This window comes from Talpa europaea (assembly GCF_964194135.1).
Source record: "Talpa europaea genome assembly, chromosome: 2".
In the NCBI taxonomy this organism is placed as follows: domain Eukaryota; kingdom Metazoa; phylum Chordata; class Mammalia; order Eulipotyphla; family Talpidae; genus Talpa; species Talpa europaea.
This window is the reverse complement of record NC_140068.1, coordinates 68,940,926-68,956,483: the sequence shown is the minus strand read 5'-3', so window position 1 is coordinate 68,956,483 and position 15,558 is coordinate 68,940,926. Positions and strand designations below refer to the sequence as shown.

At 31.8% G+C, this 15,558-nt stretch overlaps 1 protein-coding gene across 50 annotated transcripts in view; it reads left to right on the top strand.

The window, feature by feature from the left end:
• Positions 1-15,558, top strand: part of RIMS1 (regulating synaptic membrane exocytosis 1) — a gene marked incomplete at its 5' end in the record, with an annotated part of 207,984 nt that overhangs the window by 60,168 nt on the left and 132,258 nt on the right. For 17 of the 50 annotated variants that reach the window (XM_084259628.1, XM_084259665.1, XM_084259640.1 and 14 more), the window contains 8 exons: positions 127-257; positions 1,090-1,261; positions 1,386-1,539; positions 2,667-2,738; positions 7,448-7,604; positions 8,340-8,465; positions 10,093-10,155; positions 14,394-14,483. In XM_084259628.1, coding sequence (XP_084115754.1) covers positions 127-257; positions 1,090-1,261; positions 1,386-1,539; positions 2,667-2,738; positions 7,448-7,604; positions 8,340-8,465; positions 10,093-10,155; positions 14,394-14,483 — 965 coding nt within the window. Of the gene's footprint in view, positions 1-126; positions 258-1,089; positions 1,262-1,385; positions 1,540-2,666; positions 2,739-7,447; positions 7,605-8,339; positions 8,466-10,092; positions 10,156-13,455; positions 13,531-13,826; positions 13,941-14,393; positions 14,484-15,558 lie in introns of all 50 variants that reach the window. The other 33 variants (XM_084259667.1, XM_084259643.1, XM_084259641.1 and 30 more) reach the window with 10 other exon arrangements.

Below are 15,558 nucleotides of genomic sequence, written 5' to 3'. Positions count from 1 at the left end.
CTGCCATTTGGTTGTATTGCAATTTAAATTTTCTTCAATTTCTTCAAATTTTCAAGGTATAATTTTGTAAAATTATATTACCTCTTGCTTTTTACAAATAGTAATTTCTTTCTGCATTGCTCTTAGGTGAAGCTGTGGTATGATAAGGTGGGACACCAGCTGATTGTAAATGTTCTGCAAGCAACAGATCTGCCCTCCAGAGTAGATGGGCGTCCCAGAAATCCCTATGTAAAAATGTATTTTCTTCCAGATAGAAGGTAGTGAATAAGTTGGGACAAATATTCAAAAATCTTTGCTAAAAAAAGTAGAATTTCCTCTCCTTAGATATAGGTTTATTTACCTTTTAAAGCTTTATTGAGGTATAATAATTATAAAATATTGAACATATTTATTTGTATAAATTTTGATGTTTGGAAATATGTAATATGCCTGTGATACATTTTTAATATATCATAGATAAATCACAACTATCCCTGAAAAAAAATCCCTCAGACCTTGTATTTCTTTGAAAAAATAATCATAATTTTTTAGTTTTTCATTACTTTGTTTATTCATATATTAGTCTTCAAAAGCTACATATTATGCAAAATGAAGCTTTGTGTGTGTTTAAAATCATAATTACTGCTTACATTGTAGTTGAAATTAGAAACATTAAACTCTAGACTCTAGTAAACTTTTTATATTTTATACTAAAAGTTGTGAATTAAACATAGTAAAAATCCCAGTTCTGGATCTCCCTGGTAGCACAGAGGTTGAAGTCACAGCACAACCAAGCTATGGCAGCCACTGAGGCATGAGTTCGATCCCAGACCAGGGAGCTAATGCACATGGCTCAGCGGACCTCTCCTCTCTCTCCTGCTGCTTCCCTCAGCAGTGTATTTCAGTAGATCTGCCTGTTCTGCTCCCTACTCTGTCTCTGGTGAATCCTCTCACCCCCCTGCACCTCTGGCCTATACCTAGATTTTTGTGTGCATAAATTAAAAAATCTTTAAAAAAGAATCCTAGTAGTAGTAGCACTTGTAATCACAGTAGATGGCAGCATATACTAGCTTTTTGCTTTTTCATTTACAAAATATACTTATTTTTCAGTGATAAAAGTAAAAGGAGGACCAAAACAGTAAAGAAAGTACTAGAACCAAAATGGAATCAAACTTTTGTCTATTCACATGTACATCGTAGAGATTTTAGAGAACGAATGTTAGAAATAACTGTATGGGATCAACCAAGAGTACAAGAAGAAGAGAGTGAATTTCTTGGAGAGGTGATGTATATTGTAAAGATTTAAGTCAAATTAATAAAGTTTTTGTGATATGAATTCATTACGATTATTTTTATATGATGTTTTGGTAAAGGTGCCTGATTTAATTTGAGAACTGCCCTTTCAGATCCTCATAGAATTGGAAACAGCGCTTTTAGATGATGAACCACATTGGTATAAACTTCAGACACATGATGAATCTTCACTACCTCTGCCTCAGCCATCACCTTTCATGCCAAGGCGACATATTCATGGAGAAAGCTCTAGCAAAAAACTACAAAGTAGGTTTAAATTTTTTTTTTTGTTACCAGAAGTAACTATGTTGTAATTATCTACTTAGAGATTAACATTTGCTGTATCTTTTAAGTGTTGTATTAGAAACCAAAAATATCAGAAAATTATCCATCTATGTAAAGTGTATTGGCAAAACTATTTACTACATTTTTCTTAGTGAAAATTAAATGCGCACATATATGTAAATACATACATATATATCTATTAGAGTAATTCTAGAGCTGAAAATTGTAAAACTGAATTATACTTCTTTGCACTGTGCTTATTTAGTTGTTGATTGGTTGACTGATAGAGTAATTTCTGTCATTATTGATGGGTTGCTACATGTAAGATTTTAATAACTTTATACTCTCAGGGTATTTTTTAATATAATTATTAATAAGAAAATTTTCTAAGACAGCATTGTAAAGTGTGTTTGTTGTTACTCATCTGGTGATTGGGACAAACTTTTCTGTATATTATTAATTTTTGAGTTATGACTAAATGTCTAATTGAATAACTGAAACATAGAAGTTTCATTTTGGTAATCTGGAACCAAATTGTTGTCTTCATATAATTGAATATTTAATGTTAGTGCTGCCCTGATCAATAATTTCCTCAAAATTAATGTTTAATGCAATATAATGGCTAATTTTGAAAGCTAAGCATAAATACTTTATAAAGGACCCTGGTGCCCTTTCAATAATGAGTTCAAGAGAGCACTAGCCAAGAAAGTTCTCTTTGAAAATTCTCTTTGAATGTTTCCACTCAGTCCCATTCTCCCTAAGCCCAAAGGAGGCCACTAAATTGGGTTCAAAATAATGTATGCACTTTGCGATGGCTTTTAGTATAATAATTACTTAATTGAGGGATAATTTGAAAAGCCAGACTTACTCCATGAAGTCCCCTTGTTTCTATATCATCAGTGATTATTATCAGAAAGAATACTAAGAAAATGGTATCTTTGGAGAACAAGCATTTCTTTTAACATCAATTCAGCATTTACTTTGTAATTTTCTTGTTCAAAAGTATTGAGTAGTAATGTAATTAGCTTTCAAAAAAAATTTCAGCATGTCCTTTGCATTTCATAAACCAACGAGACACAGAGGTATCTGTTTGCCTTACTGTTGTGCAGGATCTCAGCGAATCAGTGATAGTGACATCTCAGATTATGAGGTTGATGATGGTATTGGAGTAGTTCCTCCAGGTGCGTGGCTGAAGAGCATGGCCCTGCTTCCCTGTGCTTCTATGCTGTGACCACTGCCAATTTCCAGACTTTTTCAAGATACTGAACTGGAGATTTATAACACAGAGAAATTAGTATTATATTATTCCATGGTGACTGGTGTTCTAAATTATTACAAAAGTAAAAAATGGTGCAGTAACTATTCATTAACTTTCTACTTAATATAGTCATGTTCTTTCTTCAAAACATGGTTTACAAGGTTAAAATCATTTCACAATGCTCTAAGCATCAGTGAAAATATAAATTTCATTTTGAAAGAATGTGGTTTATTTCCTCAAATAAAAAATTCTATCTCCTATGTTTTATACTGTATGTCTATGAATTTCTTTCATCTGTTTCTGAAAATAATGTAGCCTTCCATGGAATATATTGAGAAAGGTGCATGGCAGAGTTTAAAATTGCATGTGGCATGGCTTAACTTTTAGCGCTTTATGATATGTTCATCACTAATTATACCAGAAATGTGTAACTGTGTCTTAAAATAAGGAAATGCTTTAGAAAAATTTGGTTGTCCCAGTCAGCATTTTTTTTTTTTAGATTTTTTTTTTATTATTATTTATTTATTTATACAAGCACTGGGCACAGTCAGAAGTGCGGGAGGGTGAGAGAATGCACCAGAGCCAGAGCGGGGAGCAGAACAGGCAGACTGACAAAGTACACTGCTGAGGGGAGCAGTGGGCAGCAGGAGAGGTCTTTGCACCATGTGGAACCCTCGCCTGGCGGCTGGGGATTGAACCGATGCTGTAGAGGCTGCGGGCAGCTTCGCAACACAGCGCTCAACCACTGCGCCACCGGGGAATCCCCCAGTCAGCATTTTTGGTCACTGGATAAGCTAGTAAAATGTTTGTGAAGTTTTACAGTTGAAATCTGCTTCTTTCCTGGTGCTTGTCAGAAAGTCAGCAAAACCCATAAGAAAAGACTTACTCTTTTGGCACAAATGCCTCACTGTTTTTGGTTTACTAATAAAAAGCAATGAAATATTCAAATAAGAAGAAATTAAAGAGAAAACCTTGTGACATACAAATGTGATTTATTATGAATTTCCTTCATAATAATTAAAGGTCATTTAGGACAATATGGACATATATCCTCTCAATTTTGCAGCTTCTTCAATGGGGCTGCACTTTATTTGAGGGCAATTATTTCTTTAAAGTCACTGGACAGATTTCAACCCAGTGACAAAGTTAACATATTGGAGAGATACATACAACTTCATTAAGGTTAGTAAAACATACTAGAGAATTCTTTAAAATTGGTTTCACTTGCTTTCTATAATCAAAGACTATAGTCTTTGATTACTTTATAAAAGTAGAAAATATTCTTAAAATCAATAAACCTGGCTCTGTATGCATCTCTTCATACTTAGATAATACTCTCTGATATCAGACCTAGTGAGAGTTTTAAATAATAGCAAAATATATTAGATAGCATTTTATATTTTATCTCTTGTTTTTTATTTCTAAAAGGCTCATAATAATTCGATATATTTCCCCCAGAGATTTTCACATAAAATGTAAAAGAATATCAGTTTTTTATGAAATTGAAAGGGTAAAAATGATTGTGTATTAAATGTATTGGCATATTTGAATGGAAATCAGATGAACCCTGGTGTGAAAGTCATCAAGCCTGTCTAGCAAGAATCATGGGTATTAATCATCACTAATGTTGTCATTACCGATTCATCTAAAAATGAATTTACTTCTGTGAGTTGTTCTTACATTTTATTCACATCAAACTTTATATTTTTATGATGAAGCAGGATAGTGGATGAATGAAGTGATAAATTGCCAGTTCCACTCTGTATGTACTAAAATGGTATTTAATAACTTTCTCCTTTTCCTGAGAGATCACATGGGCAACAGCCAAAAGTCGGAGTTAAGGGATCCACTATAAGTGCAATAGGTACTTTTGTATCACCAGAGAATACTGTATTACAAATATATTTATAATATACTGATATACTGATGGTATGGTATACTGATATACCATATCATGGTATTTGCAAACATATATAATCTATTCCATCACATAGAAGCAGTGTCTACATGCCATTTCAGATAAACTGTTGATTTAAAATGTAATGAGGCACTCTTTTAATAGACTATAACAAATTATGTGATCAATAAGAAATATTTTATGTTTCAGAAGTCTACTAATAAATTAGTAAAAGAGACAATGCATTTGTTTATATTTTCAGCTGTACTCTGTATTGATCTAAAACAGATATATGGTAGCTTCTATAGATACAAAGCATCATAAATACAGTATAGCAAGTCACACAGTATACTTTATATGAAGAGGAAAGATAAGGCTTTGATAAAAATGAGGACAAAAGCTAAAGTAAAGTGAGGGAATAAGTTAAGCAAGTGCATTGTACATTCTTATATACTTTTAGACATAGATTATAATTTTGCTTTCTACATTTCCTAGCGCCCAATGTTAAGAGAAATTTGTTTAGATGTGAAGTCCGGTTCTACATTTGTTCAAGGCACTCGGTAAATTTCCTGGGTGTATGTGTCCTGAAGAATCTCCAAAGCTTCATTTAAAGGTTCTGCCACAACCGGATCTTAAACTTTCTAAAAGTACATTGGCCTTTATTGAACCACAGCCATCTCTGTCCTTGTTTAATGTATTTACTGCTTTTATCCATTTAGGAATCTAAGGTTCTGACAGCATTTGTGATGTTCAGAACCCTATTTTTCTAACTTTGTAGATACAGCCTTGCTATTTTTTTAGAATAATTCTAGTTGTATAAACAGCATAAAAATATGCTTTTTATAAAATGCCCTCATCTAAGGTTAGACATCTGGCAATCTCATTTTTCAGAGTATTACTGAAATACAGAAAATGGAAAAAAAGCTCTGAACTTCTAACTTTAGGCCAAATGAAATATTAAGATGAACATAAAATAATAGTTCCTACCCAGAATTTTCTGAATGTGGGGTTCATGTTGTCAATAAGAAGTTAAATGTAATTTGAAGGAAAAAAATTGTTATGAAAAGCTGATAAAAAACTACAAAATATAAATTAGAACAGAATAGAAAGGACATTAATATCTATATAAGTTTAAAGAACCCAAGAAAAATTATACTTTTAACATCACAATGTGTAGATTCTCTAAATTTCGTAGTATTAATACCAAATCTGAAAGTTTTATTTATATATCTTCAGTAGTCATTGAAATTGTGCTCCCAATTCAATATTGATTTTCTATAATTATTGTACAATTGATATGAAAATATTATTAAATGACACAAAATGATAATTTAGAATATTTAATTCAAAACTTGGATTGATAATCTTTAAAAATAGCCACTGTTTTTTTAAAATGTGCTATGAAATAAGTTTCATTACCACATATAAATAAGTTTATTACCACATGTAAATTTAATTGATCTCTTTCTGGACTTAATGTTACAGTTTAGACATCTGAGCAAAAAATTTCTTTACATAAAAGTCAAAATAATAGTTCAATTACTATTTTTGTTATAAAATGAAATTATAAGTTATAATAGTGATGATATTTGGTCCTTATACTAATGTTTTTAAAGAGTGCCATAGTTACAAGTTTCTTTGGTCTCAAATTGTCTCAAATTGCTCTTTATGAGATGTGTAAAGACCTTCCTTACAAGCTTAGTCATAAAATAATAGGAACATAAACTATTGGGGATTATTAGTCTACCTTTAATAATGGTGTTTCATGACATATTTTAAAAATAAGATGGTGGTTATTAAATAAATGAATGACAGTTTGAGCTTTCCAATTAAACTTAATGTTTTAGGATTCATGTGCATTTTATGTAGTTGTAAATATAATATTTCCCTTGGCCAGAATAATTTTAGTAATAAAATAGAATGATTCTTGATGAAAAAAATTTAATTATACTCTTACTATGGATTAGCGATTACTGCTTTAACTAAATCAGACATGACATATACCTCTTTACCTCCAGGGAAGTTTATTTTAAGTACTTATTTTTAATTGTAATTAACTGTATTAATCATGCTACTTATAGTTAACATTTGTAGAGTAGATTTGATAACTGATTCTTTGGGAGGGTTAATTTTCTCTGCAGTAATGCTATAGTCATGTTCATTCATAATTATTTTCATTTGAAGTGTGAGTATTTTCTGTGCTTTGCAAAATTCACAATACCGGTTAATAGTGAGGATCATCTCCTTTTCTTTGTTAAATAAGAATGGTAAAATTTTTCATTTTCTTATTAGTGAAGCCATTTGAAATCCTACTTAAATAATTTATCCTTTCACAAAGAAATTAAAATAGCATTTAAAAAGACACCACATTTTTAAGCACTGACTTGTATATTAATATAGTTCACTGTCAAGTGCTTGATAATGTGTTTTTGAAAAGTCACTAATATTCATTCTTTAAATTACAATAGCATCCTGTAATACTGTCTGAGGCTTCAAACTGTCATTTCAGTATCTCCATGTTACTGCAAGCCAAACTGTAATCTGCTCTTCTGCATGTATATGTTATTCAATGTATATGTGTACTTAATCCTTTTGAAGATATGGCTACTAATACTGATTGCATGGCATTTATTCTTTATTGGAAAATGACTGCTTTAGATATAATTTAATGTCTTCACATTAATATTTACATTATAGAAAAATACTGATTAACTTTTTGTGTGTACTCTTGCCAGTAGGTTATAGGTCTAGTGCTAGAGAAAGTAAATCTACAACATTAACTGTGCCAGAACAGCAAAGAACAACTCATCACCGCTCACGTTCAGTATCTCCTCATCGCGGCGATGATCAGGGAAGGCCGCGTTCACGTTTACCAAATGTGCCATTACAGAGGTAGGCTTTGAAATGGGTTTGGTGTCCCTGACAGTATGTTTTTATTATAATACTATGTAAATTGCCACAATACTAACTAAATGAGAAAATGGCTTGGTCAATCAAGTTATTTTCTTCAAAATCCTTTCTGGCAAAATTCCTTTATATTCATTACTTAACCTGTGAAACATTCTGTTCTTAATCTCAGCAATTTTCTGGGCAGAGGGGCGGGGAGTGCGATGTGAGGAGTCTCTGTTATAAACACAGTTTGAATAACTGTCTTTTATTCTGTTTGTTAGCTTTATTAATGTTAGGAACAATTATACAACAAACAGGACTGTAGAGAGAAGTGGCAAATACATTGCGAGGACAAATGTATTTTTAAGAAATATAGAAATTGTCAAAGTACTTTAGTGCTTGGAAAATGTTTACAACATAAGTAACTTGGTGCTTCCATTCATCTGACCTTGGAATCCACTTCTGAAATTTTAGTTAAATATAAAGATGAAAACTGTGGCTCTTTTTTGATAGAGGTACAAAAGAAGGATGGGAAAAATGCAGAAGCACAGGAAAATCACTTATGGAAAATAAGTACCTTTAACTCATTGATAAAACAGGTATTTGGTATTGATTCCAACACTTTTCAAACCATATCAGTGGTTAGCCAGTTATTGTCAGTTCTTCCCCATTTGTCCCTGTGCGTGTTTTGGAAAAAGGATAGACTTTGATGCATATGAATTTTTATAATCATTTTAGGAGTTTAGATGAAATTCATCCAACAAGAAGGTCACGTTCTCCAACCAGACACCATGATGCCTCCCGAACTTCTGTTGATCACAGATCCAGAGATATGGATAGTCAGTATTTGTCAGAACAAGACAGGTATTTGTCCATATTATAGCTCAACATAAAATATTTCTCTTTGATCTTTTTAATATGTTAGATTTTGTTGGAATAGTACATTAAAAAATAAAGGTATTCCATCACTTAAAACTAAACATCTCTCAAGGAAGAATTCAGCATATTCTGATAAAAATACAACACTAGGAAAAATTTAGCTATTTTTATGTTGTCATAATATATGCAATTTTTTGCCAAATCAAAATTAATATTTAGCCAGTTTTATATGTACAGTGTGTGGTTGACATAGATATGATATGAAACTAAATTATAGAGGAAACGTACATAAGCAAATTTCGAATTATTTATGTGGTTGCAATCTTTAGGTGTTGTAATAAGCCATCTGAAATCCAACATAAATAATTTATTTTTTAAGTATGTAAGAATAAAATGGTTATTTATATAATTAAAGTATTGGATATATGTCATCTGAAAAAGTTATTATTACAGTTTCTGTAAGAGATTCAGTAATATTAGTTATATACCTGTGTTTCATAAAATGTGTTTCCATAGAATGTCTATAAAGCACAAAATATTGAGATGGATTTTTATATGGCTGTGTACTTAAATTTAGTTCTGCATTTATTTAGGAATAAGTATCAATACTTCCTGGATAGAGTTAGTAAAAATCTACATTATGACTGTATTGTTCTACATGTCCACAGATTTCTTATCAAAGTAATCACTTATCTGCACAATATGCCTGACGATAAGCTCAGGATCTGATTTAAGGTTTTAAAATACTCATCATATTGAATATTCTTTTCTGGAAGTTTGAAGTGGAGACACTTGCAGGAAGAAATAGGGAAATAATAGTGATGCTACATCATTGATTTCTTTGCTGTGTAGTCAAGGGCACAGAACTAAAATGGAACTTCTTTCCTCCCTAATTGTCACTCTCATGTGAGCAGTGGCATCATGATCTTCATGGGATGGAGTCATAGTGGGTATTGGGGCAGGGAACTTCAGTTTGAGTTGAGTCACTTTGTTCAACTTTCATTGGGCCATCATGAATTTAGGTAAAGTGTAAGATTTCTTAAGCAGGGAATTCAATGAATTGATACTTTGTGTGTACACAAAGTATCAATTTTAAAATAAAGCAATCCTAATCTAGTATCTTTCTGGTTAATGAAGAAGCTGCATAATATGTGTTACTGCATTTCACTTGGCTATAAAAGCCAAGAAATCTGTCATGTTTTGAGTTGTTGAAAGCAAAACTTCCAGGGTTTCCATTAGTGTCAGAAAGGCCAGATTTTTAGGATTTTTAAAAGTTACTAAAATAGCCACATGTCAAGAATTGGAAATCTATTTCTGTGCTTCATTTGGGGAACGTTTATTTTTGTTTTGATTTAATATTCTGTGAAATCGCTTTGAATACAATAGCAAATCAGTAACAGGAATTTGACCATAATGTTTGTACTTTATTGTTTAAATTTTTTAAAATACTGTCATGTTGATTTTTTGTTTGACCTCTCAAGCAAATATGCTAGTGCAGACAATCTGGTTTCTTCCCTTTTCATGTTTTCATCGGCATACCATTGGCATAATCCTTATCATTTAATGCTTCATAATTTATCTGTTCCACTCACCACTCATCCTGTCTGTGCAGTGAGCTTCTTATGCTGCCCAGAGCAAAACGAGGACGAAGTGCAGAATGCCTACACACAACAAGGTAAATACAGGGATTTGGTAATGGTAACTGTGTGTGATAACTCTTTCCATCCTACTATTCTTCTGTCTCTCCCTTAGTGTATTAATACCAATATGTAAAAACAGTATCCCAAGTATCCAAAATTTATTTTGACTTTTTGTGGAGTTTGTGGAGAAAGTTTCCAAATATATTTTATTTCTGATCCATGCAAACTACTTTTATATTTGTATATCCAAAATCCAGAGGCCGATGAGCCTCTTTGGAACTGTTTGCAAACTCCTAAAACTGAGGAAACAATTTCTGCAATTAAAATTCTAAATGCTCATGGTGTCCATCCTTCCCCAACACACACGCACACGCACACACACCCCTGTCTAGTCACAAGAGGTCTGATCTTCTGTGCATGGCAGTGATATGTTTTAGTCTTTTCTTTCCTTTTGATATCTGTTGATTATGTTTGTTTGCTTTAAATAAAATCTTTGCCAGTCCATTTTTAATAGCTGGGCTTCAACTCATATTCTTGATAAAAAGTGAGGATATTTGACCTGTTAACTTCTAAACCTTTCTTTTCTTTATCCCCCAACCAGGTCAGAAATGCTGTAATGCATACTTTCTTATTAAAGCATGTAACAATATGATGCCTCTTTAAGATGAGAAGAAAAGGGGTTGTAATATTCTCCCCTAAATTGGAACTTAAAATCTGTTGCTTTATTTTCATCTCCTTGCATATTGAATTTCATATCTTAAATAAATAAATCCTCTTACAGATTACACTTACAATGCAGTTTGTAAATACTGATTGTTGGTTCGAGGTTAATAGAGGGTCAGGAAGTAGTAAGTCAAGTGAAACAAACCCAACACAGAGACAAACTCAAGTATTTTGTTCAGTAAAATTTAAGTAGGAAAGAGAAAAAAGAGCTTTAACTGAGATGCTTGTATTGTAAGAACAAATGCAGAATATATTGTGTATACATGGAACATGGCTCTACTCAGTAACACAAACATGTCTACACTAAAAAGAATTGATATTTACACATGTAAAATTATCTGATTGATAGCTACTATCATGTTTGCTGTACTGTCACAGGGAAAAATGAAGGAAATGTTAGATCTGCCTTTGAACTATTTGTAATATTGTTAAAATTAACTCAAATTCTTTATAATACTCAACTACCCAAGCTTACTGTTAGATGTTCTAGACAAATAGTTTGTTAAGGAATGACTTATTTACAAATTCAAAAAGTTTTTTTCCTCATCCTATTGATGTGTCTATAAGTATATTACAAAATGTAAAACAAATAAACTTTATTTTTCTAGGCATCTTTTATGTGCCAGGTACCACATGTGGGTATTTCTCACAAATTACATCAGTAGTCTCAACAGAATAAATACATTGCTTTTATCCATTTTTTTTTCTTCTTTTAAATCCGAAGTATTGGAGTATACAAAGAATCATATACCAGTAGTTTCATAATTTTGCACAATATCTTCAAAATGCAGCATTTTAGAAATTTTAAGAATGAAATTTGAAGATTTACTGCTTTATAGTAAACAAGGAAAAGGGCATTTGAGTACTAAACATAGTTTTAAATATTTAATTTACTTAATTTCCCGACAGTAGTTATTTATGCTATGAATATTATTGCTCTCATTCTACAGATGAGAAAAGATGCTAAATAAATTTAATTAAATAAGTAGCAGAGCAAGTATTCAAAATCAGGTCTATTTGACATTTTCTACTGAAGTATTTTTTTCTAAAATATGTTCTGAGGTCCTGTGACGTGTTCCATTAAAAGAAAGTTTGGAAGACAAATAGAATTTGGAAACTGCAAATTAAACCCCTCCCTGGAGATTTAATATGCACAAAATATTAAGTCATGTACTAAATAAATCTGTTTCATATTATTTAATTCATTTCCCCCAAATTATTTAGCCATCAAACCCATTTTTCATGAAACATGTCCTGAGAAATAGTATTGTACAGAAAATGTTGTAGCTGCCTTGCTGTGTCCTGGCTACTTTATATCTGATACCTCATTTAATTCTCATAGCATCCTGGTTAAGTAGATGTCTTTTCTCTCATTCTATAGATGTAGCAAAGGCTTAGTAGCTTGATCTGAATTACCAGGTTCACACCCAGTGAGTGGCAAGCCTAGTATTAGGACTTCAAACTAGTATATATTATATGCTATTTTCCATTATGCTTCCCACTCTATCCTGATCCGTGTTAAAATATTTATGGAAAAAATCACTTTTGAAATAATTGTTTAGAAAAGTTACATAACAACCTGTTATTAAAAAAAAGATTTGGCTTAGGGTAGAAATTGAGAAGAGAACTGTTGCCTATAAGATAGCCTCAATCCTTGGTTTTAGTAAAATTTGTCTGTAGTCTGCTTTCAGACATTTTTAAAGTGAAACTTCAATAAGGAATTTCTGTTCATTTGACTCTAAGTATAACATGAGTAAGCCTGTAGTGTCTTTGATGCTTATTGTGCTCAGCATATATTTTTTCCCTTCTCTGTCATATATTAATGTAGGCAAAATTGGACAATGGACTTTCATAGTCAGCAGTTAAATTTATAAAGCCATCATTAAAACATAAAAAATTTAATTAACTGGACCTTGCTTGTCCAACCCAGAAATATTCAGAGATTTTAAAAACATTCAGATAAATTTTGGCCTTGTTTCTGTTATATTCTGCCAATTCAGAATTCTTATTCTGGTTTGCATCTAATGCTTGCTTTACCCAATTTGCAGATCTTTGGATTTGGATTCAGAAGCTGATAAATGAAAAGAATTTGTTCCCTTGTAATGACCTCATGGTCTTGCTTTGTCCTTTCTTTACCCTAATCCAGTACCATAATCAATCTCATCACATAATCCTGGCTACTTCTTTTCTTGTTACTAATATATTAATTCTTTCAGCAATACCTAAATTTTCAAATTACGTAAAACATATGATTATTACTTTAAGCTATGAGTTGTTTACTTCCGTAGAAGCCTATACAATATTCAATCAGGGATTAAATAGTAAATTTAAATATTAGTTAATTCCTAGAGTTTACTTAGTAGTTCTTTTAAAATGAAGGTAATTAAATGATAATTTGGAGTATTTATCTTAATTATGATGTTAGGTGTCTTTGGGTCCATATTTTAATACTTCTGAAAGTCCTGACTTCAAATAATTACTGTCTTCTTCTGAGGGGGGAAAACCCACAAAGGTCCATCTTCATCTGTAGATCTATAGGCCCACTTTTTTCATATCCAAGAAAAATTTGTTTCATAAGTACTTTTCTGTTTTGTGTACATTTGTGTTGCCACACACCACTATAAAACATTCCCACCCAAGATGCCTTTATTAGAGAACAGTTCTCTTTGGGACATATATAGGGAAGAGTCAAAACAATGAGTCCCAGTTATAACTAATCCCTCATCCATTCCCTGCTAAAAATAACAAATGTGTAGCACTCTAATAAAGAATAAACATTTCTTGTTGAAATTAATAATATACACAGAAATGTTAAATATCTAAAGATAGTTTTAATTGTAAAATTTATTCTATCTAAATGATATCTTACTCAAATATCAGAATTCTAGTCGTCGCCTTTGTCATTTTTTTTTGTTGTTGTGTACTTGTTGATTTTAAGTATAATTAGTTTTATTTTATTTTTGGTTAATTTTAATTTGTGAAGCTCAGTTCTGCCTGCACATACTAAAATCAAATCAATGACTAGACAGGACTTCCCTCTTCATCATGAATGCTTTAACTCAAGAGTTTGGAGATTTACTGATAAAATATTGGTTAGGTAAGACTATTTGGAAGTTATACCTTCCACTTCCCTTGTCTATTGTTGTGACCCAAAATAGTCCAGTTGTACTTTTTTTCTCTTCTGATGTCCTTCATTTTGTTTTGGTGTGGCATCTGTTCTTGGTAATGAAGTTCTAGGCATTTTGTTTTAGTGCTTTCTGTATCCAGTTTTTCATAAGTAGGTGTGATTTAGTCTCATTTTCCAATCTGAGACCCTTTGAAAAATTATGCAAAGCAATTCAAGCATAAACTTTGTTTAGTTTCACTTTCTAAACAAAATTTTGCACTGTCATCCTGTCAGCTCTCTCACACCCTTATGAACTGAATCGCAGTGATTCTACATTTTATGTAAAGGGGACATTATTTTATGCTTTACTCTCTAACATGGTCTTCCTTTCTTTGTTTTCTTTGTCTTTCTCTTCTACCATTGGATGCAATGCACTGGCACTAGTGAACTGCAGCCCTCCCTTGACAGGGCTAGGAGTGCTAGTACCAACTGCTTGAGACCAGATACTAGTTTGCATTCACCAGAACGAGAAAGGTATAAAATAAAGACTTTCTTAATTTCCTATCATCTGTACTAGTGTTTTATTTTTTTTCAATCACTTTGTTTTGTTCCATGTGAGTCTCAGGTTTATACATTCATGTTCACTTTGCTAACTGTCTACATCTCCCCTCCCCCATTATATGCGTGTATGAGAGATATGTGTATGTGGACAATACCAAGGGTGCATATACACATATTTCCATGAATGTTGTTGCAAATGATGTGAAGTAATTTGTAGCTGCTTCTGGCTGCTGCTTTTTCCCTTCTGTTGCTAATTATTAGTTTTATTTGCAAACTACTACTCAGGGAGCCTTCAGTATGCTGATAAAGTTATGAAGTCCAGTGAGTTATCTGAAGAGGATGATCATTTCCCTGATTGTTCCACTGATAAAATGTTTCAGGTGTACAGTTGGTTTAACAGTAGTTTTCCTATATACTCAAAGCAAAAACTCTGTTTACATAAATGGCTTCCCTTGTTCATCTTTATTTCTTTTACTCAACCTACTCTTGGATATAGAACATGCTTTACATTAAATTGTATTTTGATGACAAATGATACTGTATTTATCGTAGATTTCTTGATGACATAAAATGAATGCACATAATATGTGTGTATACACATACATATGTATATAATTTTACTTAAAACTTTTAATTGATTAATAAGTGACTCACTTTAACTCAAGTATATTCAGTTATGTATTATACTGTCTCCTAATTGCATGCAGTTGATTTTTCCATTATGGCAGAACTTTATATTCCGCGGCACTTGGTTATCTATAATTGTTACCTTTTTTTCAATTAGAAGTCTTTCAGTGTACTACCCCTTACTAATTTTAAGAAAAAATATTTAGTTGTGCTCATATAATGAACTTATTCAGAGTCAACTTAAAGTGGTTTTTTTAGTCATCTTTCTAGTTTTATATTCCTTTCCTTATGAGATGTGGAATAATACAGCTATAGAGACCCATTTTTAGTATCTGTAAGATTCTGCTAAAAATCTGCTTTTTTCTCTTTTACATTTGTAAACTTTATCGTGGAAAATAATGAAATTTAACATATTTTGTAT